General features: G+C 42.0%; 1 protein-coding gene across 1 annotated transcript in view; it reads left to right on the top strand.

Moving 5' to 3' along the window:
• GHRHR (growth hormone releasing hormone receptor) overlaps positions 1-24,943 on the top strand; it is a 40,007-nt gene extending 15,064 nt beyond the window's left edge. Inside the window, exons 4-13 of the mRNA XM_089776020.1 lie at positions 3,582-3,679; positions 9,049-9,146; positions 10,079-10,211; positions 11,013-11,166; positions 12,065-12,125; positions 13,856-13,925; positions 15,460-15,551; positions 15,981-16,110; positions 19,004-19,045; positions 24,004-24,943. Coding sequence (XP_089632146.1) covers positions 3,582-3,679; positions 9,049-9,146; positions 10,079-10,211; positions 11,013-11,166; positions 12,065-12,125; positions 13,856-13,925; positions 15,460-15,551; positions 15,981-16,110; positions 19,004-19,045; positions 24,004-24,129 — 1,004 coding nt within the window. The 3' untranslated portion in view covers positions 24,130-24,943. The remainder of the gene's footprint in view (positions 1-3,581; positions 3,680-9,048; positions 9,147-10,078; positions 10,212-11,012; positions 11,167-12,064; positions 12,126-13,855; positions 13,926-15,459; positions 15,552-15,980; positions 16,111-19,003; positions 19,046-24,003) is intronic.
• Positions 24,944-26,079: the final 1,136 nt, after the last annotated feature.

A 26,079-nucleotide genomic window follows, 5' to 3' on the forward strand; every position in this document is an offset into this window, starting at 1 on the left:
AAACAGTGTGTTTGCTATGACACAAGGTAGACTCAGGCTTCTGTGCAACAAAGCACAAACTTTGTTTAACTCTGTTTAATGTGACACAGTTATGTTACCTGATTTCATTTAATTAACACAGCACCTCTTAATATAAATCCTGTTAACACCACTTTTAATGGACTATCATTTGTAAAGTGTGAAGATATTTGTGGTTAGTTTAAATAGCCTCATCACTTATAGAGGAGTTTTAATGTAAAGAAAACATTTAAAAAGAAAATCTATAGCTTTGTAACTGTGTGACAGAGAGAAATAGAGACTTTATCCTCTCTCACTCTTATGTGAACAAACATTCTTTGATGACCTCTCCTTGTTTTTAATAAGATAATCAACTTTTGCAACATCATCAGCACAAGAATGTTTTAATCATAGGACTGAAATTAAATAATCTGAAATTTGAAATAAAGCATTTTAAAGCAATTGTTATTCCAGCCTCTTAAAATAAGGTAAGCAAGTTGTTACATTGAATCTATACATTAACCCCAGAGAAGCCAAAACTGGAAGTGGTTAAGTTATTTCATTTCCATAAGTAAGTAACAATCATTCTGCAACCAAGACTCAGGCTGTTTGTTATACCTTAGGTTTGGGAAAGTTTTGCCTCATTGAATTGCCCTGCATGGAAAAATATCCCCAAACAAGAAATGTAAATATAATTCTCATCTTTATCATTTGTAAACGACAAATAAAGTTTTCAATTTCAAAGTATAAAAGTATAAAATTCCCATCATTTACAAAGGTGCTTCACAATAGATAAAATGTTAAAAGAGAAGTATAGGCTTTTCTGATGAACATGAAACACCTGACACTACATTAGAAATCCTACTCAGACAGTTGAGTATTAAAAGCCTTTATAATAAAACCCCAAATCAAGGAGAGAGAATTCCCATGGTAAAGGGGACAAATTCCAGCCTACATGCCCAAGATGTGAAAAAGGTCCTGTCCCAATACATTATGGCTGTGTCTAGACTGGCATGATTTTGCACAAATACTTTTAATGGAAAAGTTTTTCTGTTAAAACTATTTGAGCAAAAGAGCATCTAGAGTGGCACGGATGCTTTTGCGCAAAATCTTGCCAGTCTAGACACAACCCCCATGCACGTAGCCAGCGATGAACAGTGCAATCAAGGCATGAAAAATAGACTTTGGGCAGCTGCTGGACACACCAAAACAGTCAAAGAGTTGGCTTATATTCTAGACAATCAGGAACCATCATTTCTGGGATCTTTCACTTTTGATGACAAAAGCCTACCCGGAGAATGAAATAATATATTCATGGAATATTCATGGATTTAAAATTGACTCAGGAGTTGACAGTCATCTCAAAAGGACCTTACAGTCACCTTCAGTGCCACCCAGAGCCGATGTCACCTGACATAGCTCTGAGTGGTTTTGGAAGGATTCTGAACTGCATGAGTAAATTCACCACAGATCAGAGGGGTAGTCTTAATCTGCATAAACAAAGAGAAGTCCTGTGGCACATTATAGACTAACGGATTTATTGGAGCATAAGCTTTCATGGGCAAAGACCCACTTTGTCAGATGCATGTATCTGTTAGTCTATACGGTGCCACAGGACTTCTTATTGTTCACCACAGAAACAACGTTCAAAGACAAAAAGCTATTATTGTTTAACGATAATGTTAAAAGCTGAAGGGAAGTTCCAGAGAGGAAGGCGAGAGGCTGTTCTCAGTAGTGCCGGATGGCAGAACAAGAACAATGGTCTCAAGTTACAGTGTGGGAGGTCTAGGTTGGATATTAGGAAAAACTATTTCACTAGGAGGGTGGTGAAGCACTGGGATGGGTTCCCTAGGGAGGTGGTGGAATCTCCATCTCTAGAGGTTTTTAAGTCTTGGCTTGACAAAGCCCTGGCTGGGATGATTTAGTTGGGGTTGGTCCTGTCTTGGGCAGGGGGCTGGACTCGATGACCTCCTGAGGTCTCTTTAGCCCTAGGATTCTATTATTCTATTTTTTTGATCACTTGACTGCCCTATTTGAAATATAAAATATTGAATAATTATTTTCATTTTAACACTATCCTTTGTTCTCTTTCCCTTTAGTTGGAAAGAGGTTTTAGAAGGAAAAAGCCTTTGTCTGACAGTCTTTTAGATGGCATTAAAGATGGTAAAGATGGGTCATTTTGAGAAATGAGCAGGAAAAATTAATTGAGATCAGAGGCAAGGTGTACATGAGGGCCATGAGTTGCAGCTTGGCTTCTACTGAGCATGCTCCCAGGGACTGAGCATGCTTAGTAACATCTGCTGAAGCCGCTGTTCTGTCTGCCCCTCCGCTATTAACAAGTATGGGCCACCTTTCACTGAGATAGGCTGAAGCTGTCATTAAATTTTGATCCCATTTCCTAGAAGACAAACACAAGACAAAGGTACACAAGAGGAAAGAACTGCCATGACAGAAAATGCAGCTTTTCTCTCTGATGTTGACTGTCACTTACAACCCCATGGTTGGAGAAACACAGGCAGAGCACATGGTCTGATCAGCCACTCCATGTACCAGCATCTTGTACCAGCACGGGGCTAGTTAGTGCATGGTTTTTCCTTACCTCTTTCTGGTCAGAGACTTGCAGTAGTGTTGCAAAGAGACTCTGTTGACTTGGCTGGCTAAGCCAGACTCTTAGTAGATAGAAGAGAAATGGAGAGGGATAGGAGAGATGAGGAAGGAAGAACATACAAGAGGGAGGGGGAAGGGACGAAAAAGACAAAGTCTCACCTCCCAGGTGGCGTTTGGGATTCGGCTGGAGCTGGTTAAAGTGATAAAAACATCTGGGTCTCTTTCTGGTCAATGTGGTCAGGCAGAGTGTGTCTAGACCACAGGGTTTTCTCACAAAAGTTGACTTTTGTTGACAAAACTATACCTGCGTCTACACTACCGCCGAGTTCTGTCGACAGTAAGTCGACAGAACGTGGCAGTTTTGTCGACGGTGGTAAACTTCATTCTATGAGGAATAATGCCTTTTGTTAATAGAGTTCTGTCAACAAAAGGTGCTATTGCATCCACACTGGGCTTTTTCAAAAGAAAGTGTCTAGACTCTCTGTTGAAAAAGCGGCTTGCTTTGTCGACAGAAGTGGCTGTAGTCTAGACACTCTTTGTCGACAGAGGCTTTGGCAACAGTATCTGTCGCCAAAGCCTCTGTTGACAAAAGCCTGTAGTCTAGACGTAGCCACATTTAGGATGAAGAAGGTTCAGCATCCCAGAAAAACCTTACAAACTGTTCTTCCTAGAACTGCTGCCATGTTTGTCTTCTGTTACAAGAATGCAAATCCTTCCTGACTGGTTAATGGGGATTGTTGCTTCTGCCCATTACATTCACCTCCTTATTAGCAAACTACTGCTCCTTTCTGTTTTGCCCTGGACCTAATGCATTAATAGTATTATTTACCTGCATTGCTATAGTGCCTAGGAGGACTAGTGAGACATCAGGATCCCTTTGTGGGAGGTGCTCTATCAACACATAGCAACAGGACAATTCCTGCCCTGGTGTGTTTACAGTCTGCCTTAGATTAGCAATAAACAAACATTTCTTGCAGGCCTGGTAAGAAGAAACTGCACAGTGAAAGGCTGGACTGACCCATTTCCATCCTACCACATTGCCTGTCCAATAAATGATGAGATTCCCATTGAGGAAGTAAGTCTATTTGAACAAATACCATTTAGAAATGGGATGATGTTAGTCAGATGCCTTTCTGTTTCAGAGGTTCATGGGGTGGAGGGGAAACTACGTTGAAGCAACAACATTCTCACAAAGTATAAAATGCCATTGTATTTTTACTCTGTCCACTCTCTTTGAGAAAATATTGGTGACATTTTAATACAGGTTAAGAGAGCAGTGATATAGGCACCTACTACACGTAAAAAGCTGTGTCAGAATAATATAAGACCAAATCTTCAGGTGTTGCAAATTCTTGTAGCTCTCCTGAATGGCATGGACACACACCAGCTACAGATCTGGTCCAAAATGTTTGCAAAACCTGGGATTAATACTTCAGTTGTACTCAGTGATCAGTCTGAGATGTTGATAGCACTTGCTGCAGTGATAAGGCAAACATATCCTCTTTTCATCAACATTGCAGACAAATGATAATTTAATCACTAGAAGATGCTGGATTCCTGCTCCTCACCTTGTTTAAAGAAAACAAGTCATTTAAAGAAAATAATAAGCAGCCATAACAAAGCAAGAGGAAATCTGGGCAGAGAAAAATGCCAGGACTAGATTCTGGTCTCTCTTACACACGTACAAATCTATTGACTTCAGCAGTCAGTCTGGATTTACACCTGTGTAGGTTAGATAAGTATTTAGCCCATGTTTTCAATTTGATTCCCAAAGCCATTGTCCCTTTCATCTTGTCTGCTCAGAAAAGGTTTCCCACTTTGACTATACCTTGTGTTTCCACTGGCATCGCTATTTATGTACAGGAAAGGGAATAAGCTATACTGGTATATGGCACCTTAAGAACAGCATCGTTGCATACAATCTAAGCCATATCTGGTAGAACTCCCAAATGCAGATAGTCACACCAGCAAAGCTGTACTCTGACTAGTCTTTCACGGGAGGTGATGTTTCAATATCAGCTCAAACCATACTGTTGCTGGTATAAGCTGCATCCACACTAGGAGGGTATGTCTACATTGCATTCCTCCTTCGAGAAAGGAATGCAAATGCAGACAAACGAAATTGCAAATGAAGCACGGATTTGAATTTCCCATGCTTCATTTGCATAATGGTGGCTGGCTGCTTTTCTGAAATAGCCTATTTCGAGAAAAAAAACAGAGTGAGGGTTATTTTGAAGGAGGGGTTTCTTTCCGAAATAACTCCATTTTTTTCTTGAAATACACTATTTCGGAAAAGCAGGCAGCCGCCATTATGCAAATGAAGCACAGGAAATTCAAATCCGTGCTTCATTTGCAATTTTGTTTGTCTGAATTTGCATTCCTCTCTCGAAGGAGGAATGCAATGTAGACATACCCGGAGTGTTTTGCTGTTACAATATGCCAGTATTCCCATATTGGTAAAGCACTGCTAGGGTGTGTTTAAGCTACATCCCTCTGCTGACAGAGGGATGTACATTAGGCACTTCGCTTTTGCAAATGAAGCGGGGATTTAAATATCCCATGCTTCATTTGAATAGAAATGGCCGCCGTGGCACTTTGCTGGCAAAAAGTGGCAGTCTAGACGAGGATCGGTTGACAAGGAAAGCCTTTTCCGCCGATCTCTTATGCCTCGTGCAACGAGGTTTACAGAATTGGTCGGGAAAGGCTTTCCTTGTCGACTGATCTCCGTCTAGACTGCTGTTTTTTACCGGCAAAGTGCCGCATCGGCAAAAAGCAGCAGCCATTTCTATTCAAATGAAGTGCGGGATATTTAAATCCCCTCTCCATTTGCAATAGTGATGTGCCTAATTTACATCCCTCTGTCGGCAGAGGGGTGTAGTTTAGACACACTCCTAAGAATACACAAAGGATAGGGTTGTACTGTTATCTCAATATCAATAACAAATCAGAATCCTACCTGTTATAATTGTAGTGGTATGAAACCAATATGCCAACTTAGCTTTATGACTGATTGTCCTGTCACTTACTCAGATGTAAATCTGGGTTAACTCCACTGAAGTCAATCAGAAGTCTCTCCACTAGGGTAAAGTGGTAGAAAACAGCAGGGAATCAGACCTTTCTGTTTGTGCCAGCAGATGGTGCTAGTGGAGTGAATGAAAACAAGATGCTGTTTTACTTGGCATTAATTTCACCTGTCAGAGAGAGAGAGAGCTTAGTCAATAATTCCTTCTGTATGGGCTGGATGGATTTTTGTTGTCATCGTCACATTATTTCTTTGTTTGTTAGCATGTTGTTTAACTTGGAACTTGCTTTCCAGCTGGTTGATCTGTAAATGCTGAAATGCACCTCTTGAAATGTTCTTTTCCTTTCTTTTTATTTAGTCCTTCAATGTCTAGTGCACCCCCTCCACACACACACACACACACACCATGAGACTTCGGTTTCCTTTGGCAGTTGCCCTGTTCTTTCATCTAGGTTGATTCTTTGGCCAGCTTGTTCACCCATTTAAGAATTGGATTCTTGATTTATGTGCTTTTCCTTCCTATCTGATTTGCAAGGAGTGATGACCCTAAATCAGCTTTGACACTCTTACTTAGGAGATGGGCCCTCATTGACTCACCTGACAATTTGCTGCTGAGGGTCTTATGTTTGTGTTTTAATTAGACAAATGCACCACAAACTGCTCCCACGATTTTTGTTAACTAGTTAATTGGAATCTAGTATTTCACCACTATAGATATATATATATATGGAGATATACCTGTGTCATAGAAGTGGAAGGGACCTTGAAAGATCATTGAGTCAAGTCTCCTGCCCTCACAGCAGGACCAAGTACCATCCTTGATAGATTTGCCCCAGATCCCTAACTGGCCCCCTCAAAGACTGAACTCACAACCCTGGGTTTAGCAGGCCAATGCTCAAACCACTGAGCTATCCCTCCCCCCTAGAATGTCTAGACTACAGAGTTTTTTCGAAAAAAGTGCCCTTTTTTCGAAGAAACTTCACCTGCGTCCAGAGTACAGTTACGTTCCTTTGAAAGTAAATCGAAAAACGTGGCACTTCTTTCCAAATTGGTAAACCTCTTTTTACGAGGAAGAACGCCTATTTCGAAAGAGCTTTTTCGAAAAAAGGCATATTTGAATGTGGGGGAGGCAGTTTTTTTGGAAAAAAACAACCTGCCAGAAGTGGTTCTAGGTGCCCTTTTTGTGAGAGAGCATCCTAGCAATCTGGACACTCTCTTTTGAAAAAGCGGATTGCTTTTTTGATCCGCTTTTGTAGTCTGGACAGTCTCTTTCAAAAGAAACTTTTTTGAAAAATCTCTTTTGAAAAAGCTTCTTTCGAAAGAAGCTTGTAGTCCAGACGTACCCTAGGTGATAGATACAGTATGAACCCTATTATGGGCAAAGGATCCTCTGCTCCCTCTTGCTTTGGGGCTGTACAACAATTTTGAATATCAAACTATTATTATTGCTTAAATGTTATTGAGAGATGGGCTGGAATCAGAACATGAGATTTTAACTGGCTTTCTTCCCCCACATGGGGAGCTGTGCTCCTCCAAAGGCTGCCCAGGGTGACCAATGACTATACAACAGAAACAAATTGGGACTGATGAAACAGATACCTCCAGACTTACTGACAGTTTGGATTCGGATCCAATTCCAGATCCAAATTCTGCATCTTGGGTCCATATCTCATTTTATTTGATGCTTTCTCTAGGGAAGGATCAAGTGAGTTTGTCCAGTTTCCTGCCTATTCAAAAACTTATGTCTGGAAAAAGCTGGATTTTAGGTTCTTTTTGAGAATCATAAAAGTTGATGTTGGGGATAGAGGGAGAAAATATCTAGTAGACAGAGTGGAAATAAGAACAAAGAGCAAACAGTGAAATACAGCTAGAGCAAGGCTGGAAAAGAATTAAAGTGTGTGAGAGAGAATAATAAAAAATTGATTTTTGTAGAGTTGTTATAGTTGTGTCAGTCCGAGGATATTAGAGAGACAAGGTGGTCCAATGTCTTTTATTGAACTAACTTCTGTTGATGAGAGAGACAAGCTTTTGAGCTATACAAAGTTCTGCTTCAGGTGTGAGGAAAGTACACAGTGTCTCAGCTAAATACAAATTGGAACAGATGGTTTAGCATATGTAGTTAATACATATTCTAAAGGATCAGTTGAGGTGAAGTTGGCCATTGCAAGCCCCCCAGTCATAGGACAAAATGATACATTGTGCATGAACACAACAGCTATTAGTCCAGTTATTGAGGAGTTACCTCTAGCTCTAATACAAGGCATTAGTCTGCCAGCAACTAAGATGGCATGATGTTAAATCCAGTTCCCTTGAGGTCAACTGGACTTTTTCCAGTTACTTCAATGGGGTCTGGATTTCACCCAGGGATTCTCTACAATTGTTCTCGCAAAACAAGAGTGGGTTTAAACTGAAGCCGACAAAGCTTTGTGAACTCAGATAACTGCCATTTGAAAACCCCTTGTAATACAACGATTGGTCTGGTAGCACTTTATAGACTAACAACACATGTAGATGGTATCATGAGCTTTCGTGGGCACAACCCACTTCTTCAGATGACCGGAGTTTTGAGTTTAGGATGTGCAGACCCAAAATAAATAGGAGAGAAGGGGCAGGAGGGGGCGGGTGGGAGAGAGATCCTAAACTCAAAATCCGGTCATCTGAAGAAGTGGGCTGTGCCCATGAAAGCTCATGATACCATCTACATGTTTTGTTAGTCTATAAAGTGCTACCAGACCAATTGTTATTTTTTTCTGTACAGACTAACTCGGCCACCCCCTGATGCCTCATAATACAGTTTGAGAGAATCACCAAACCTTGCAAATCACGAGATTCATCCTTCCCTGCTTGTTACCCATCTTCCTTGACCTTCTATCTTGAAATTCTGCCATACTTACCTGAACTTTTTATCATAGTGAGAATATTGAGGCTTAGTAAATGAGTGAGGATGAAGGATTTACAGGAAGGATGAATATAGACCAATTATGATTGAACAATCTATTCCAAAAGAGAGTCAAATTTTGACAAGAAACCCAAACTGGGACATACCTGCATGGGTTCAGAGAGTATAAGCTTGAAAGACAGTGCAGTGTCATGGAAAGACTTACATTTTGAGCACTTTTTTTTGTGAATTTGGACCCAGTTTCAAGCATTCCTGGGCCTGCTGGTGGTTTTCCACCACAACCATGAAGAGTACATAGTGCTTCATGGTTTGGATATGAAATCTTGTCAAACACAAATGATTCCAGCTGAGTTGTGCTTTGAGAGCACACATGAACCCTCAAAACAGGGGAAGTCAGGAGTGTGAGCTGAAGCCACAGAAGAGATTTTTATGCTCAGCAAACCCAAACCACCAGATGCTGTGCAGCTTCTTTTACTTTTCTTTTCATTAAATCTGATGTGACATGTTCCTTCTCTTCTTATAGCAATCCTATTTCTCTACTGTAAAGATCATCTACACGGTGGGGTACAGCATCTCCATCTCCTCCCTCACTCTTGCTGTGACGGTTCTTATTGCATTCAGGTAAGTTTATGAACATTTGCACTGGGCCCGGAAAAAAAAAAAAGAATAGACTGACATTAGGTTAATGCAGTGTGCTGGACGCTGTGGGCACAGCGATTTGCAGATTGATGCCGGGCAGAAATACCTGTTGTTTGACAACACAGTTTGCCCCATGTCCTGCTGAAGTCCAAGTCCCACTGAAAATGGTGAGCTGCAGCTGTAGAACACTTCTGAAGATCAGCCTCAAAATACAGGTTGGACCTGCCTGGTCCAGCACCCTTGGGACCTGACTGAACCTGGATGAGGGATTTTTCCAGACCAGAGGAGGTCATTTCTGCCTCCCCCTGCTGCAGGCCTCACCTTCTGCCCTACTGCACCATCCGGCTTCCTGATTCCCCCAGTAACCTAGCTGGGTCATGTACACTGGGCTTCCCATCCCACCACACAGCCCAGGTGGGCCATGTGCTGGGCTTCTCGGCTCCCCCACCCTCAGCTGAGCTGTGTGCCAGCTCCTGGCCCCTCTGGGCAGCCCAGCTGAGACACACACCAGGCTCCCACCATCCCTGAATCACGCTGGGCTCCCATCCCCCCCTTCCAAATGACGCCAGGACTCCAGCCCCCTGCCCCCTCCACCCTCCACAGCACACCAAGTCTCTCTGATCCTGGAACATTCATGGTGCTGCTGGACCACAGATGTTGCCAGACCAGAGAGTCCCAGTTTACAGAGCTGCAACCTGTAGAATCACTGCCTGATTTGCTAAGAAAGCTCTCTAGACACTCACAGGCCTCGCTGCTCCACTCTCCATTTCTTCGGAGCAGCCAGTGTTACATCAGTGAAGGTGATTTTTTTCCAAATTCAGTGCCCATGCAGCCATTGAGTACAATACGAGCAGAATTAGGCCACAGGTGAGTTACCCATCTCTTACCCTTCCCTTTGGTTGGCCTGCCTCCAGGAGACTCCGCTGCCCCAGAAATTACATCCACATCCAGCTCTTTCTCACCTTCATCCTGAAAGCGGTCGCCATTTTCATTAAGGACGCGGTCCTGTTTCTGGAGGATGACATTGACCATTGCAGCTTCTCTACGGTGAGCATGTGGAAAGGAGATCGAGATACTGTTTGGTGTCTTTGGGTATCCTTAACGTATTGTTTCATCTCTTGCCACTGTTTGGGTTTGTATGTGGTTCCCATGTTTGTTGTGGCAGAGCTCCGGCCTTAACTCAGGGTGGACAGTACTTGCCTCAGAAGCTCGCTGTGGCCCTCCATATAGCCTCTGATCCTTTATTAGAGGCAAGGATCATGGCCTACTGAGCCATCCTCATCATAGGTCAGTCAAACATGTTTGGGGTGAACCCCCGATAGCTCCAAACTCCCCCTTCAGGGGCAGCCTCTGTAGTGGGACAGGGAGGGATGGAGGAGCCCGGGCCTGCGTTCTGCTCTGGATTCCAGCCCAGGGTCCATAATGGCAGCAGCAGCAGGTAGTAAGTCCTCCACCACCAGAGCTGCAACTTTCCCCAATCTACTTCCCCAACCAACTCCTCCCAGCACCTTTCTCCTGATCACGTCCTTCTGCTCTTCCCCGGCACTTCTTCACTTCCAGTCCTTGGCCTCCCGGCTCTCCTTGAATGAAGGCTTTGAAGCTGGCCTCAGCAGGTCCTCAATGGGCTGCAGGTGTTTTGATTAGCCTGCTGCTTCTGGCAAGCTTTAATTGCCCCCAGGCTCTTCCTGATTGTGCTGCAGTAGCCCCCGCCCTTGTTACACAGGGAAGAGAAAACTGCTCACCCAGACACCAAAATATCTACCTTCCACCAGACTGCAGTAGTCACCTCGTCTGGGTCTGTCACAACATAATGTCCAATAATGAAATTTTGCCTTCCCTGCTCCTTAGACTGAATGCAAGATATCGGTGGTTTTCTGTCACTATTTTATGATGACTAATTTCATGTGGCTGCTGGTAGAGGCTCTTTATCTGAACTGTCTGCTGTTATCATCCTTTCCTCATGGAAGACGGTATTTTTGGTGGCTTGTTCTCTTTGGATGGGGTAAGTGAGGTCTGAGGTGGGACTAGCAATGATCATGTTCTCATTAAAAGGCTTGATCTCACCCACTGGAGTCCATGGAAACATCCCAACTGCAAAGTAAATGCCCATATATGACCAAAAGGATGAACCTCAAAGTGCTTCAGGTTTGCAAAAACCTAAAACCCCGAGAATTTGCAAAACTGGGATTGAGATTTTTTGAGGACACTGTGGACGCACCATCTATTGGTCTGGGTGCCACACTGGAAGCCAAGAACTTCTGGTATTTAATCCTGGCCTTGCCAGTAGCTACCTGTGTGGCCTTGAGTAAACCCCACTAATCTGCGTGCCTTGATATCTCCATCAGTGAAATTAGGATTTATCTCTAGCTAATCTATGCCATGCCCATCAGTATGATCTTCCAGGAGCACTATGAGAATGTATTGACTAGTGTGTTGAAATGCTGACAAGGAATATTGAAATAGACAAATGCTACTCCCCAGGCCAAAATAAGAGTTCCTCACTTAAACTTTCACTGTGATTTTAGGGATGTTAGCTCTGACAGCTGTTCACAGGATTGAGGATTTCTTACAGGAGTAGGAAATTACAAGGTCAGGTCCATCCTGGAGTTACTGTATTATTTTCATATTCACTTATACATCCCTTTGCATCTCTAGAACACTGCACAAACATTAACTGGCTAATGACTTAAGCTACTTCATGGCTAATGACTTAAGCTACTTTCCTCGTAGGGGAAAATGCAATTCCTGTTAGACATAATGGTCACTGCCATGGGTATTTTCTATGGTCAGTAACTGAGTCCCATACTATCATGCTTGGATTGTTGTAGATAGGATGGAATTGAATTTGGATCGTTAATGAAATCAGAAAAAAAACAGCGTGTGTTTGATTGTTCCTACAGGTTTCCCAACATTTTTTACTGTGGTGTGGATATTCACAAAGCTATATTTCGAAGACACTGCGTAAGTAGGAGTTTCCTACTAGATTCCATACTGTTGTGTTGCATTTTGAATGTTATGATTAGTCCCAGTACTGTAATTTCACTGTGCTGGGGTGATAATCTATTGAAGACAGTGTCTTACATCTTTACACACATTTTGCACAAGTGTGAATGGTTTCACAAACACATGGCAGTAGTGGATCAGCCCCTTAACCGTCCAGTGGTTTTTTTTTTTTAATTAATGGTGAGCTCAAAAAATGTTTAAAATGAAAATGTGTTTGGGTATCACTGATGTCCCTGGTAGTTTTGCAGTTGAGGTCAGTAGAATTCAACATTTTACTTGATTTTTTTTTTCAAGTCTGGTAAAAGGATTAAGGGATATATTTCAAACTGTCCAAAACAAACTCACCTTTTGCATGGAGACTATGAAAAGATTAAGGCTAAAGGAAAATTATTTAAAGAAGTGACTGAAAATATGGGAGTGGAGTCATGACCTTTACTATAGCAAAGTTTATAGTCAAAACCTGAGATGTTACACTTCAGGGAAATCAAGGGGTTTCAATTAGATTATACATAGATATATATAAAAGAGATTTGTGCATCTGTCTGTGTGTCTCTCCGTGAGTCCATTTGTTCAAGAACTCCTAAATGGTAAGACTTAGCACCACCAAATTTGGTATGCAGCTTCCTCTTATCCTAACTTAAAGCAAGGACAGGATTTGGCTGTACCAGTAAAATGGGATGTGCCTAGAATTTGATTGTTTTCCATACTATGGAAAGAGAAGGAGAAGAGAGAGGAGGGACACGATCCTCACAGCCACCACTGGAGTAAGTGAGCACAGGGGAGAACTGTCCCACAGGGTCACCATTGGGAGCAGTCACACCACCAATGGAGTGACCAGCTGGGGATGAGGATCCACCTATCTTGCCTGCCACTGGTGAGTGGCCTCCCTGCCTTAAACCCCACCCCCTCACTCACTCACTCAGGGTGTGTCTACACTACCCCCCTCTGTTGGCAGAGGGATGTAAATTAGATATACCGAAAGTGCAAATGAAGCCGGAATTTAAATATCCCGTGCTTCATTTGCATAATTGTGTCCACCACTTTTTTTTCTGAAAAATGAGGAGTACAAGATCTTTCTAAATGGGGCATTTCTGTCAAAAATGCCCCATCTAAACTGCTGGGTTTTTTTTTTCCAAAAAGCCCCGTTTTGAATTAAAAAAGCGGCAGCCACCATTATGCAAATGAAGTGCGGGATATTTAAATCCCGGCTTTATTTGCACTTTCGATACATCTCATTTACATCCCTCTGCCGTCAGAGTGGTGTAGTTTAGACGTACCCTCACAGACAGACAGATAGACAGACAAAATTTCTCATATATAGACATTAGAGCTAGTACTTGCATGGCGACAATGTCTCAAGGGTCAAAAAGAAATCTTCAAACAACCGTGTTGTTTTTTATTTGGCTCTCAGCATCAGCCCTTATAACCAAATGTCAGTCATATTTTTGTTCATGGAGCAATAGTTTTCTGGCTATCAAAGTACCGGGACCCTTTCTCAGTATGTTAAGGGTCAGTGGAAGTTAAGATGGCATGTAGCTACAAAGCTGGGTTGTCAGATGGAATGTAGCCCCATTCCATCTTAAAAAGGAGGCTGTAGTCAGCCTCTTCATAATTCCATTGACCCTAATGTCTTCTTTTTCCGTGCAAGTATTCCAGTGACTATGTTCATTTACCTGCTACTTTTCCAGATGCTGGGATATTAACCAGGGCTCCCCTTACTGGTGGCTAATCAAAGGACCTATTATCATTTCTGTTGGGGTAGGTGTGATGTTCTAATCTTGGAAATGTGAATCGAAAAGAAACCCATTATGAGGGTGGAAAAGGGCCTGAAGCTTGAATACTTTTACCTGCACTACTACTTCCAAGTGGGAGCAGAAACTCAAGCATTGATCCACTCAAGGGATCATCCCATTGGGCTAAAGGTGAATCCTGCTGTATCTCAGAACAAGCACTTCTCCCTAAAATTTCAAAGACTTGACATTCCCACTGACGTTAATGGGAGTTATTGGGTGGCTAAAGCTCTTTGAAACGCTTTGAAAATCCAGGGTGTGAGTGAAGACCCCAGATTTAGCAAAGCACTGAAGGAGAATTCCAGGCAGATCTTACTGCATTGTGTTTCCAGTTTGAGCTAATAATAGGAGTTATGGCCCTGGAGTTACACATGTACTGGGGATTCATAACTGGCTGTGGTTAATGGGCGGGGATGCTCAATTTCTTCCAACCAGTTGTTAATCCTAAGGAAATACATAACAGAAAATTGTATGGGTGCGGTGCACTAGGCTAGCATTAAAATTGCTGCAAATGGGTTACTTAATTGGATGGCAGCACAGGCTGTGCATAAATAATAAGGATTGTTGAAGGGGGCTTATGTGCAGGATACAGCAGTATGAAGGCAATATCTGAAAAACTCCAGACCGTTATCAGCTTTATTCTGCTGTGAGTCAGATTTCAAATGCCCTATGCCTCCACTGTTTTTGCCTCACTATGTTTGGCTGGCTAGGTGTGAATGGCATGCAAGCAAGCAAGGACATGTTTTTCATGCAGCCATCTAATTAACGCATCATAAGTGAATGAAATGAAATGAAATCACAATGTATGGGGAGACATGGGTATCATTAGACCAAAGCTGTCATTCATCATCACCTGAAGGATTGATGGATGCCCATTACACACGGCACGCAAGGACAAATTTACTGCTAGTAGCAAGTGACGTAGCAATCTTGGTTTCAATGGAGCTGTGACATTACATGGGCAGAAAATTTGACTGGTCAGCTCTAAAGGTATCACCTATAGCTCAGTGCAGCAATTATAATTACCTCAAACCAGAAAAATTAAGAATGCTGCATACTATAAAGTAATGATCAATTACTCCAGGGAGTAAAAAATAGAGGTGCTTAATAGATATGAGCTTCACGGAATAGCTGAGTTAGTCTGTTACAGAAAAAAAAATAACAAAAAGCTCATGTACCACGAAAGCTCATGTACCACGAAAGCTCATGTACCATCTACATGTTTTGTTAGTCTATAAAGTGCTATCACTTGTTGTTTTTAATAGATATGGTCTTCCAAAGAAGACAGCGTAGAATTATACGCAATATCCTTAGGGATATTTTGCTGCAGTCTTTTTAAGACAGGAAGTTTTTATTTATGTACCATAATGTTTGTTTTATTGTATAGCTTTCACAGTATGTGCAGGAATGGCTAGTAATTATTTAAGTCACTATAATTTCACAAGAATGTTTGTTAGTAAAAAGTAACACAATCTTCTTTTTCCCCAAAACCATGAAAACAGGTCAACTTTATCCTTTTTATCAACATCGTCAGAATCTTGCTAAAAAAGCTGGACCCGAGACAAATCAACTTCAATAATTCATGTCAGTACAGGTAATCCAGTGCCACTCACAGTGTGAGCAATGCTTCCGTCTGTTATACTTTCCAAATGGAGAAGCTGAGTCAGAAATTAAAGGACATGCCCAAGGTCACAGGACAGAATCATTTTCAGAAGCAGGATTAGCATTTAGGGTGCTTGGCCCCAGTTCTGTTGTCCCTCTGAACAGAACTTTTATTTATTCTTACAAAGAAGTAAGGCTACCAAAAGATAGCAAGAAAGGTTGGTTATATGGTACCTCCACACCAATCAGAAGCACTGGAAATTTCTCTCCACCTTGTTCTCATAGGACTGAAAAATTTAGAGCTAGGTCCTTTTTTTAACCTATTTCTCATTGCTCATTACTAGAGAATTTCTAGTTCACCTGTCCTACACACTTCAGAAGAAAGACTTTTTTTTTTGCCTCTTCTTATTTCTTGCCGTAGACGGCTTTCAAAATCAACGCTGCTTCTCATTCCATTATTTGGGACACATTATATTGTCTTCAACTTTCTCCCTGAATACATCAACCTGGGACTGCGGCTGTATTTAGAGCTCTGTATTGGATCTTTCCAGGTAAGTCTATTGAAATGTTGTAACAATGCGCATGCTTCGGTAGCTTGTCTAGCCCGAACAGATGTCATTGGTGTGCACATTCAAGTGGGATGGCGATTCAGACTCAGTCTGTGGAATTGCACAGAACTTCAAACTCTTTGTTGCAATGGCCAGCTTGTGGTGAGGTGACGCAAATCATCACATTTAAAGCCTCCAGAAAATCACCCAGCCTATGTCTACTCTGCACGCTTATTTCAAAATAACTCACGTTATTTCAAAATAACAGACTACACGTCAACACAGCATGTCCAGAATTTAGAAATAATTTCGAAATAACAGGATTCTTACTTCGCCTTTTGTAACCCTCATTTCACAAGGGCTGTGTCTAGACTGCAGGGTTTTTTCGAAAAAAGTAGCCTTTTTTCGAAAAAACTTCACCTGCGTCTAGACTACAGCCACGTTCTTTTGAAATTAAATCGAAAGAACGCGGCTTTTCTTTCGACGGCGGTACTCCTCATTTCACGAGGAAGAACGCCTTTCTTTGAAAGTGCTCTTTTGAAAAAAGGCGTTCTTGAATACAAACAGGGCTTTTTCGAAAGAGAGCATCCAGACTGCCTGGGTGCTCTCTTTCGAAAAAGCGGCTTGCTTTTTTGAAAGTACTGCTTGCAGTCTAGACGCTCTTTTTCAAAAGAGACTTTTTCGAAAGTATCTTTCGAAAAAGCCTCTTTCGAAAGAGGCTTGCAGTCTAGATGTAGCCCTTAAGGAGTAAGAAAAGTCAAAGGAAAAGTGTTCTTCCTTTGACTTCATGCTGTGTAGACAGCGCAAACCAAGTTAAGCTACTTCGACTTCAGCTGCTCAATTAACATAGCTGAAGTTGTGTATCTTAACTCGACTTTAGCCTGCAGTTTAGACATACACCCAGCGGGTATCGATCTTTCATTTCTAAACAGTAAGGAGTCAATTGTTTCCCCAGTCTCATCTCCTACAGACTGCTGTTGCACTGTGTAAGTCCTTAGATGAACCACACAAGGTCAGGGCAGAATTCTTCAATGCAGGAATCAGCCTTATACTGCCCCCGTAGCAGATCCCAGAACAGGAAATGTCCCAGTGGCATTGACTGCTCGGACATTCAGGGCAGTGGGGAGGTGCCATAAGTTAGAGCAACCCCATGGCTGCTCTGGTTTATGGTAGGGGCTATTTTGATCCCCTGCTTTGGTCCAGAGTCTGGACAACACAAAGGTCATTGAAAGCCCCTCTCTTTGTCCTACCTCTTCCCGTGACATATGTTGCACACTCTGTCCCACAATGTCTAGCAGCTATACTCACTGAGCACCTTCCTCTTTGGCTTTTGACTTGTAATGCTGCTTCCCGCTGGTCAATGATGATCCCACAGTCTTCTAAGACATGTAAATCAACAGAGACCTATGAGCGGTGCTGATTTACACCAGATGAGCAGTAAACCCATACACTATGTCTAGACTGCAGGCTTCTTTCAGAAGAAGCTTTTCTGGAAGAGATCTTCCAAAAACCTTCTTCAGAAAAAGAGCATTTACACAGCAAAAGCACGTCGAAAAAGCGATCTGCTTTTTCAAAAGATAGCGTCCATACTGAATGGACTATCTTGCATGTAAGCTGTGATTACTACGGACAGAGTGACCACCAGGACACCTGTACTTTTTCCTCTTTCCTCTTCTTTTGAAAGAACTCTCTCTTCTCCGGCCACACACGTCTTTCAGAAAAAGGCTTCTTCCTCATAAAAAGGGGTTTACCAATGTTGGGAAAACCCCTCTGTTCCTTCGATTTTTTTTGAAAGAACATGATTGCAGTGTGGACATAAGTGAAGGGCTTTTTTGAAAAATGGCCGTTTAAAAAAAAAAAAAAACCTTTGCAACGTAGATATACATAGAGTACACAATGGTGGCCTTGTCAAATGCCAGCCCATATAATCAGCGGCGGATTTAGGGCAGGGCGGGCAGGGCGGCTGCGCTGTGTCAAAGCGGGGGGGCCCACGAAATTTTGCTGCCCGGGGCCCCGCGGCGCTGCCCTGGGCCCCGCGGCACTCTCATCCGCCCCCTGCATATAATTCCATTCTTCCTCTCTAAAGTCTCTATGTGGTTTCAGTCTCTTCTCTGAATTTCAGTCTCGGGGACTGTCCATCATCATTAAATTATCTTGCAATGCAAGAAAAGATGCTAAAAGGGCCAAATCGTCAGCTGGTGTAAACTAGGCATAGAACAGTTGACATTGTTTGTACTGTGCAGATTTGCGCCAATGGAGGCTCTAGCACAAAATGCTTCCTGAAACGCTCTAGGGCTTGGTTCTGATCTCAGGTATTGGACACCAGGCATAAGTCTAGAGATGTCACTGGAGTTTTGGTGTCAAGCCACTGTATATGAGATCCAGATCAGGCCCACTGTGTTTCATATTGCTGCCAGGCAGTGTGCTATAGAGATAAAGCTTGTGATTGGGTATTTTGAGAAACAATGAAAATAAAGCTAAGCAGTGACTGGAAAGCAACCTGATCCAGAACATATCAGGGTGCTTTGCTGATTTACAATAGTGTTCAGGGTGCTTTGCTGATATACACTTGTTGAGCCTCTGGCAGACAGCATATTGGGCTATAGAAACAGCTGTGATTTTGAGCACCACATTACAGATATAAGGCCAGATTCACTCCTGGTCGAGGAGATTATCAGCTGGTGAAAACTGGAGTCGCTTCACTGACTTTGACAGGGTGACACTACTTTTACAACAGATGAGGATCCAACTGGCAAACTGTGTGACTTGACTTGGTGCAGCTCAGAATATGTTATGCTCACTCCAATGTATAACATGGATGTGTGTCATCCCAGACTGATGTAGCTGAAACAGCGTTTTAAAATGGTGTTATCATTTAACTGTTTTGCTTCTTCAGGGATTTATTGTAGCCGTTTTGTACTGTTTCCTTAATCAAGAGGTAAGAGAACTACATTCCCTTCTTCATTATTGATAGAAATGAAAGCCATATGTAGTTAATACCTAATTTCACACTGGCAGGTTATCAGTTCAGCACCATTGCCTAGTGACATGGGAGTTAATGCGGCTGAATAGTGCCTTGGATTATCTTCATGAGAATGAAGCCACCTAGTGGGCAGAAACGTTGTTGCCATTTTGTCCTGAATTTTAATAGGACGTTGTTACCACAGAATCATAGAACACTAGAATTGAAAGGAACCTTGAGAGGGCATCAAGTCCAGTCCCCTGCCCTCACGGTAAAACCACACCCACCTAGATCATCCCTGATAGATGTCTGTCCAACCTGCTCTTAAATCTCTCCAGTGATGGAGATTCCACAACCTCCCTAGGCAATTTATTCCAGTGTTTAACCACCCTGACAGGAAGTTTTTCCAAATGTCCAACCTAAACCTCCCTTGCTGCAATTTAAGCCCATTGCTTCTTGTCCTATCATCAGAGGTCAAGGAGAACAATGTTTCTCCCTTCTCCTTGTGACACCCTTTTAGGTACTTGAAAACTGCTATCTCTGTTTATTATTATTTATTATTTATACTGGGGTAGGTTGAACCGTGGACCACCACACAGATACACTGGTGCTCTACAAACACAGAATAAAAAGAAAGTCCACGCTCCAAAAAGCCAGCAGATTTTTTTATTAAGTTAGAAATAATGTCAACTTTAGAGATTGTTTCACAAAAGGAAGATCATGCCAGACCAATGATGGATAACCAAGGCTTATGAATGGCCTTCCTTTGTCTCATTGGACCGCAAGATTGAAATCAGTCATGTGCACTAACTGTGACCCCAAGAAAAAGATTGAATGCATTCATATATGGGATGTTGAATATTTAAAAACAAGCAGAAATGCTTTAATTGTTCATAAATTAACCAAACGGTCATCAACTTCAAATAATAAAAAAGAAATATTCACACTTACTTTACAATATGAAATCCCTACTTGGCTTCTTCCCCGCCTCCTTTCCCAAGCACGTCCCATCCCTGCTCTTCCCCCTCTCTCCCAGCACTTCTGTAGCTCCATGAATTGGCTGTTTCATGCCTTGTCCTCCCTTTTCCCCTCTCCCTCTCAGAGCTTGAATGCCGCAGGAAATCTCAGAACATGAACTTGCACCCTGATCACTTTGGCTAATAGCCATGGAGGAACCTATCCTCCATGAATTTATCTAACTCCTTTTCAAACCCACCTATCACTTTGGCCTTTGCAACATCCCATGGCAATGAGTTCCACAGGTTGACTGGACAGTGGGTAAAGTAGTCCTTCCTTTTGTTTGTTCAACCTGCTGCCAATTAATTTCAGTGCAGTGTGATGTGGTAAATAACACTTCCTTATTCACTGTCTCCACACCATTCAGGATCTCTATCATATCCATTTTTCCAGCTCACCAATGAGTACTGCTGTTAGTTTTTAGCTGTATAGTAATTCAGTACCAACTAAGATCAGATCCCAGTAGTGCTAGGCACTATATAAATATAGAGCAAAAAGATAGTCACTCTCCAATAAGCTTATCATTGAAGTAGACACGCCACACACAGGGCAGGAGACTGGAGTATAGCCAAAACAGCAGAGTTAGTGGTCAACAAATGACACATTAATACCAAATTTCTTTTCCAAAGATTCCTTGGAAATTTTGGAGGATAAGATAACTATGGAAAGGAGAGGGGGCATAGCTGGGAGGGTGGGGGAAGGAAGGAGGAGAACATGGTGAGAGAGAGAAGTGAAGCAAAGGTAAAGAGGTGGTTAGTGAATGGGTAGATGGGCATGGTTTGGAGCAAACAGCCCATCAGCATAGGGTAGAGAACTCCTTGAGTGAAAACCACAAATAGCATCCAGATGATGTCGCTCAGATCTGCTGGAACCTGCTGCAGCACCAGCTAAATCTGCTTCCATATCTGCTCTTGATTGACTGACAAGGAGCCCCAACAGCAGTAATGGATCTAGTCCAGAAGTTTGGCTCTGAATCCCCTACAACGCTGGGAAAGTTTGCATCAGAGTTTAAACTTAGTTGCTTTGATACCTCTCAGAGATGGAGAGTCCAACACATCTCTAGGTAAGCTGTTCTGATAGTTAATTATCCTCATTGTTTAAAAAAAAATGTTCCTTCATTCTAGTCTGAATTTGTCGAGTTTCAGATTCCAGCTATTGCATCTCATTGTTTTGTCCCCCTCTCTAACCCGCTAGATTAAACTCTACTAGCAAAGTTTCCTTTCCCCATGTAGGTACATGTAGATGTGATCAAACCATTACTTAACCATCTCAAATAAATGAAGTAGACTGAGATTCTTAATTCTCTCACTTTAAGCCATGTTTTTAGATCTCAGCTCATTCTTGTAGCTCTTTTCAGAATTATTTCCAATACTGCCACATCTTTTTTGGAATGTGGGCACTTCTGTGATGGAATCTGCTTAGCCCCTATGAGGCAGGGTGCCTGCTCTGTGGAAACTAAAGATGAGAAGGAAAGAACAAGCAAGAGCAATTTACACATGCACACAGACAGGTGCACCTTCTCCCCTGGCACAAGCTTTGAAAATCGCAGGATCAGAGCTTAATAAATGACACACTCTAGTAGAAAGAGTTTGTGTTAATTAAATCACTATCCTGATCATCAGAAGCACATAGGAAACACTATGTTGGGCAATATGTGCTATTGTTTCATGAATAGCTTTAAAATATTCTAATTAAAACTGTACGGCAGTAAAAGCAACTAGTTACAACAAAGGAGTCAAAAATCAAAAAGAATGTCAAGTCAGTAAATACATAACAGATAATATCAGTTTTCACAGTTGCCTTGTTAAAACTAGAGTTTTAGTACTAGGCTTCTACCACTGTGTGATCTCCAACAGAAGCAGTAGTGATGGGAGTGTTTGTGTTAAACCATCTTAAACTGTTGGCATTTTAAACCATGGTTTCATTATGCACTGTTCTCAGCATTGTGAGGAAGGTAATGTGAGCCAATAGCTCGTGCCTTGGCTAGGAAAATGGAGTGTTGGCCTGCCAAGTGTCATTGGGCAAATCGCCTCACAACTTAACTGTGCCTCAGTTTTGCTCTCTGTAAAATGGAGCTAAGGATACTGACATTCTTTATAAAGTTTTTGAGATCTATTAATAATAAGCAGTACATCAGTGCTAGGCATTATTTTTATGGCATGATGGAACTGGTTGGCTATATTAGCACTCCTCTGTTCCTACCACCAGTGCTAGAGGTAGGATGGGAACATTTAAAGACTAGGTTAGTGTAGACACAGCTGTACATATTGCATGGAATTCACCCTTATAGTGTGGTTCTCTGCCCCCCTCTTGAGGATTGGTGTTTTAACTAAAGCAGCAGATACTCACATTCTGAGGTCCATTTTCATAGTTTATTATTTGTGGGTAGTGCCTTGGAGCCCCTGACATGACATTAGCCACTAGGCTTGATGTAGGTGTTCATTTTAAATGGAAGAGGTGTGTCATTGGTTCACTGGTTAGATACCATGACAGATAATGCACAGAATCAGAAGCAATTACTACAGTCAAATAGATATGCCATGAATTTATTAGGGGCAATATGGGCTAGTGGTCTGAGCATGGAACTAGGAGACATGACTCCTGAATGTTAATCCCATCTCTGTCCATCTAGGTCTATGTCTTCACTACATGCTTATTTTACAGCTTATTTCACGGCATGCTTATTTACACGTTTATTACACAGCAAGCCTATTATTTTGAAATAATGAGCTTCTTATTCTGACTTCTGTAACTCTCATTTCATGAGGAGTAAGGAAAGCTGAAGGAAGAGTGTTCTTCCTTTGACTTTCTGCTGTGTAGACAACACCTAATGCAGAGTTAAGCTACTTCGACTTCAGCTATGCAATTAACGTAGCTGAAGTTGCGTAGCTTAACTCGACTTTAGCCTGCAATGTAGATGTGCCCTAGGTGTTTATCATGATTTATTATTTTAGAGTACAGGAGGCCCCCGATTTGCGACCATCCGAGTTCTGACCTCCCACATTTATAACCATTTTTGTAAGTGTGGAAGGGCCGAAAACCTCCAACTTACATCCTTGGCCCGCATTTACTCCTCTCGTCAATGAGGGTTCAAGTTACAACGCCCCCGAATTACGACGCTTCCCCCAGAACCAAACACGTTGCAAGTTGGGGGCCTTTGGACAGATCCTCAGAGGTCCTAGCTCCTATTACAAGCAATGGGAGCAAGGCATGTAAATATTGTTATGATTCTGGGTTTCATCTCTTTGTAACAGGGATAATAATATTTAATTTATCTAACTCATACTGTCTTGGGGAGAGTTTTTTTTTAACTTTGCATGATTCTTAGATGGTACTGTGCATGTTGTAGAAGGTAAGAGGCTGTAAAAGGTATTATTATAAATTAGGTTGCTGCTTATTGTATAACTACTGTTTGTGCTAGTCTGGATTAATAGTTCTAACAGCAAGACTGAAGTTTTAGTAATCCTTTATTTGCCTATGAGAAGAAATGCTGTTATGAAAATGCTGAACATTTTAGAAATGCTGTTATGAAAATGCACAAACTCCTTTAAAATTCCACTTTTTTTTCCCTGAAAATCAGAAACAGATGGTAACATTTTTGGAAAAAAAACCTCCAGCTGCTTTTTTAAATTAAAAATGTTGAAATTTCAGCATTCAAACGCCTTCTAGTATTATAGTTGGTTGAAAATATTTGGTAAAAATCACACTGAGATTTTTTTTTCCTTTTTATTTTGAAATTTCATTAAAATTGTCACTTTTGAAAAATGTTTACTCATTCTCGTGACAAACATTCCCCATAATGCATACACAAGCTCCATACCATGAATGTGCATGTCCAAATCCCCTCTCCCTGGGCTCATTTGGTCTAGAGATGAAATCAATGCAACGGACAACTAACAACTTCCTTTCCTTGTCAGGTGCAAGCAGAGATTGGCCGAAGATGGCACGGGAAGAGCTATGGATTTATGCCAGTGTGGAGGAAAAGGACTAGGTGGACCATGCCATCTAGTTCTGGGATGAAAATCACTACCTCGGTGTGTTAGGGATGGAGAGCTACCAGACTGGCAGCAATGGTGTGTAGGAGCCTGAATGTGATTTAGGAAACTGAATGTAAATCATCTGACTGTAACTTAAAATGCCAGAGTGAATTAGAGAAGTCTAATCTAGTCCCATAGAAATTCCAGCCACAGACCTCTATAGAATGTAACAAGCATTACAGCATTCGATCAAACACTGATTGGCTGTTCATCTCATCGTTTTCATGTGTTTCGTATTCAGCACAGCAACAGCACCATAGCAACAACCTCCTCTACTTTCACCCAGGTTTTGGACTGTTTTTTCATAGACTACACATCAAAGCACATCAACTGGAAGGTCACCACATGTATCCGAAAGTGACACGGTAAAAGTGCCAGTTCTGGAATGCATTACCACCCTCTTGGGAACTGGGCTGAAACTGCTGAATGAGTAGACTAGCAAGCAAGAAACAGAATGCTTCTTGAGATTACAGCACAATGTTATCAGTCTCCTCATAAGCATGGAGATTCATAGTTGAAGCTAAACCCAAGTGTAGAATGGACTCTCAATATTGTGCAAAAGGTGTTTCACAAAGTATGGTCCCTGGACTACCAGTGAGGTAGAGAGTCTATCTTGGTAGCCTACAGGTGACATGTCTGAGAATTAACTAGTAGGAATCTGAGCTGTTGGAGGAAGAAAATCCCATGGGGGTGGGGGTAAAAGAAATTGAGCTAAGTAACTAAAACAAGAAGGGAAACCAATAAAGCTGCTCTTTGGAGAAAGAGAATATGCTTGTGGGGCTACTGGTAAATTTTAACTTGAGAAGGAAAGACAATGAGACTAGTAGAAATAAACAGCAAGTAAAAATGGATTTGATGCCCTAGAAAAACAAAGGGAGAATGAATTAGTAAGAAGGAGAGGCTAGAGGTGGTCAGGAAATTACTGTTTTTCCCTGTGAATTTTTTTGAGGAAAAATAAAAGAAATATTCAATTGCCATTTTTTCTTGCTTTTTCAGGCTTTTGTAAAAAAAAATCCTTTTTTGCCAGTTGTTTGGAAAACAAATTCATGTTTGACAAAAATTTTCATTTCTTTTGTAAAGAGTTGGCTCTTACCGATTAGCACCTGCAAATAATAGCATGACTGCCAATTTCCCTGCACTAATGTCTGCGCTGAGAGGAACATCTTGCCTGTGAGGTGGGCCAGATCCTCACAGTTACTTAGGCTGCCAGTAGAAGTTAGGAGATTTAAATACCTTTCAGGATCTGGGTCACAGGCTTGATTCCTTTTGTAGTGTCCCTGAGCACTCGAAATAACAGGAACATAGGAATTGTGGGGCTCAGTCTCAGCCACAGAAAGGCCAGATACAGGAGAGCCGACTGCCTTGCCAGTCCCCTTGGCAAGTTGGAAGGGGAGAGGCTTCAGGCAGAAGGGACAGGGCCTAAGCACCGCCCAGACTATGCTGTGCCCTCCTGAGCACTCAGCACCATGTGGGGCCCAGTGATTTGAATCACCCAGCCCTAGGGCAGTTGCTCTTTTATCCCCACCCCCCAGTGTCTTCAGAATATAGCTTTGTGACTATCCACACATCCCATGTGGAAATGGGGGTTAGCCTCCTTGCCACCATTCTCCATCCTCCTTCCTCTAACTCACAGGCCTGCTTTCTACACTAAGAATGAGGATGAAGATGGGGGGGGGGGGAGATGCACAATTCCCAGCTGTGAAAATATAATACATTTGTGCACTGTCATCTGTCTTACATGGAACCCGTTCCCTTGTCTGCATAGAACCTGGGGCACTTTGATGGGCAGTACCTAGAAATCATGTTGATCAAATTCATGTATGTGACCCAAGGTGAAATGAGGGCTTTCCAGCATGTAGGCCCTTATATAACTACCTATAAGAATTGAATGGTGTAGTCAATGTCAACTAGATCGAAAGTACTGTCAGATTAAACCCCTGAGGCGATTAATTGAGT

This window comes from Pelodiscus sinensis, chromosome 2 (genome assembly GCF_052426305.1).
Source record: "Pelodiscus sinensis isolate ZL-2025 chromosome 2, ASM5242630v1, whole genome shotgun sequence".
Classification (NCBI taxonomy): domain Eukaryota; kingdom Metazoa; phylum Chordata; order Testudines; family Trionychidae; genus Pelodiscus; species Pelodiscus sinensis.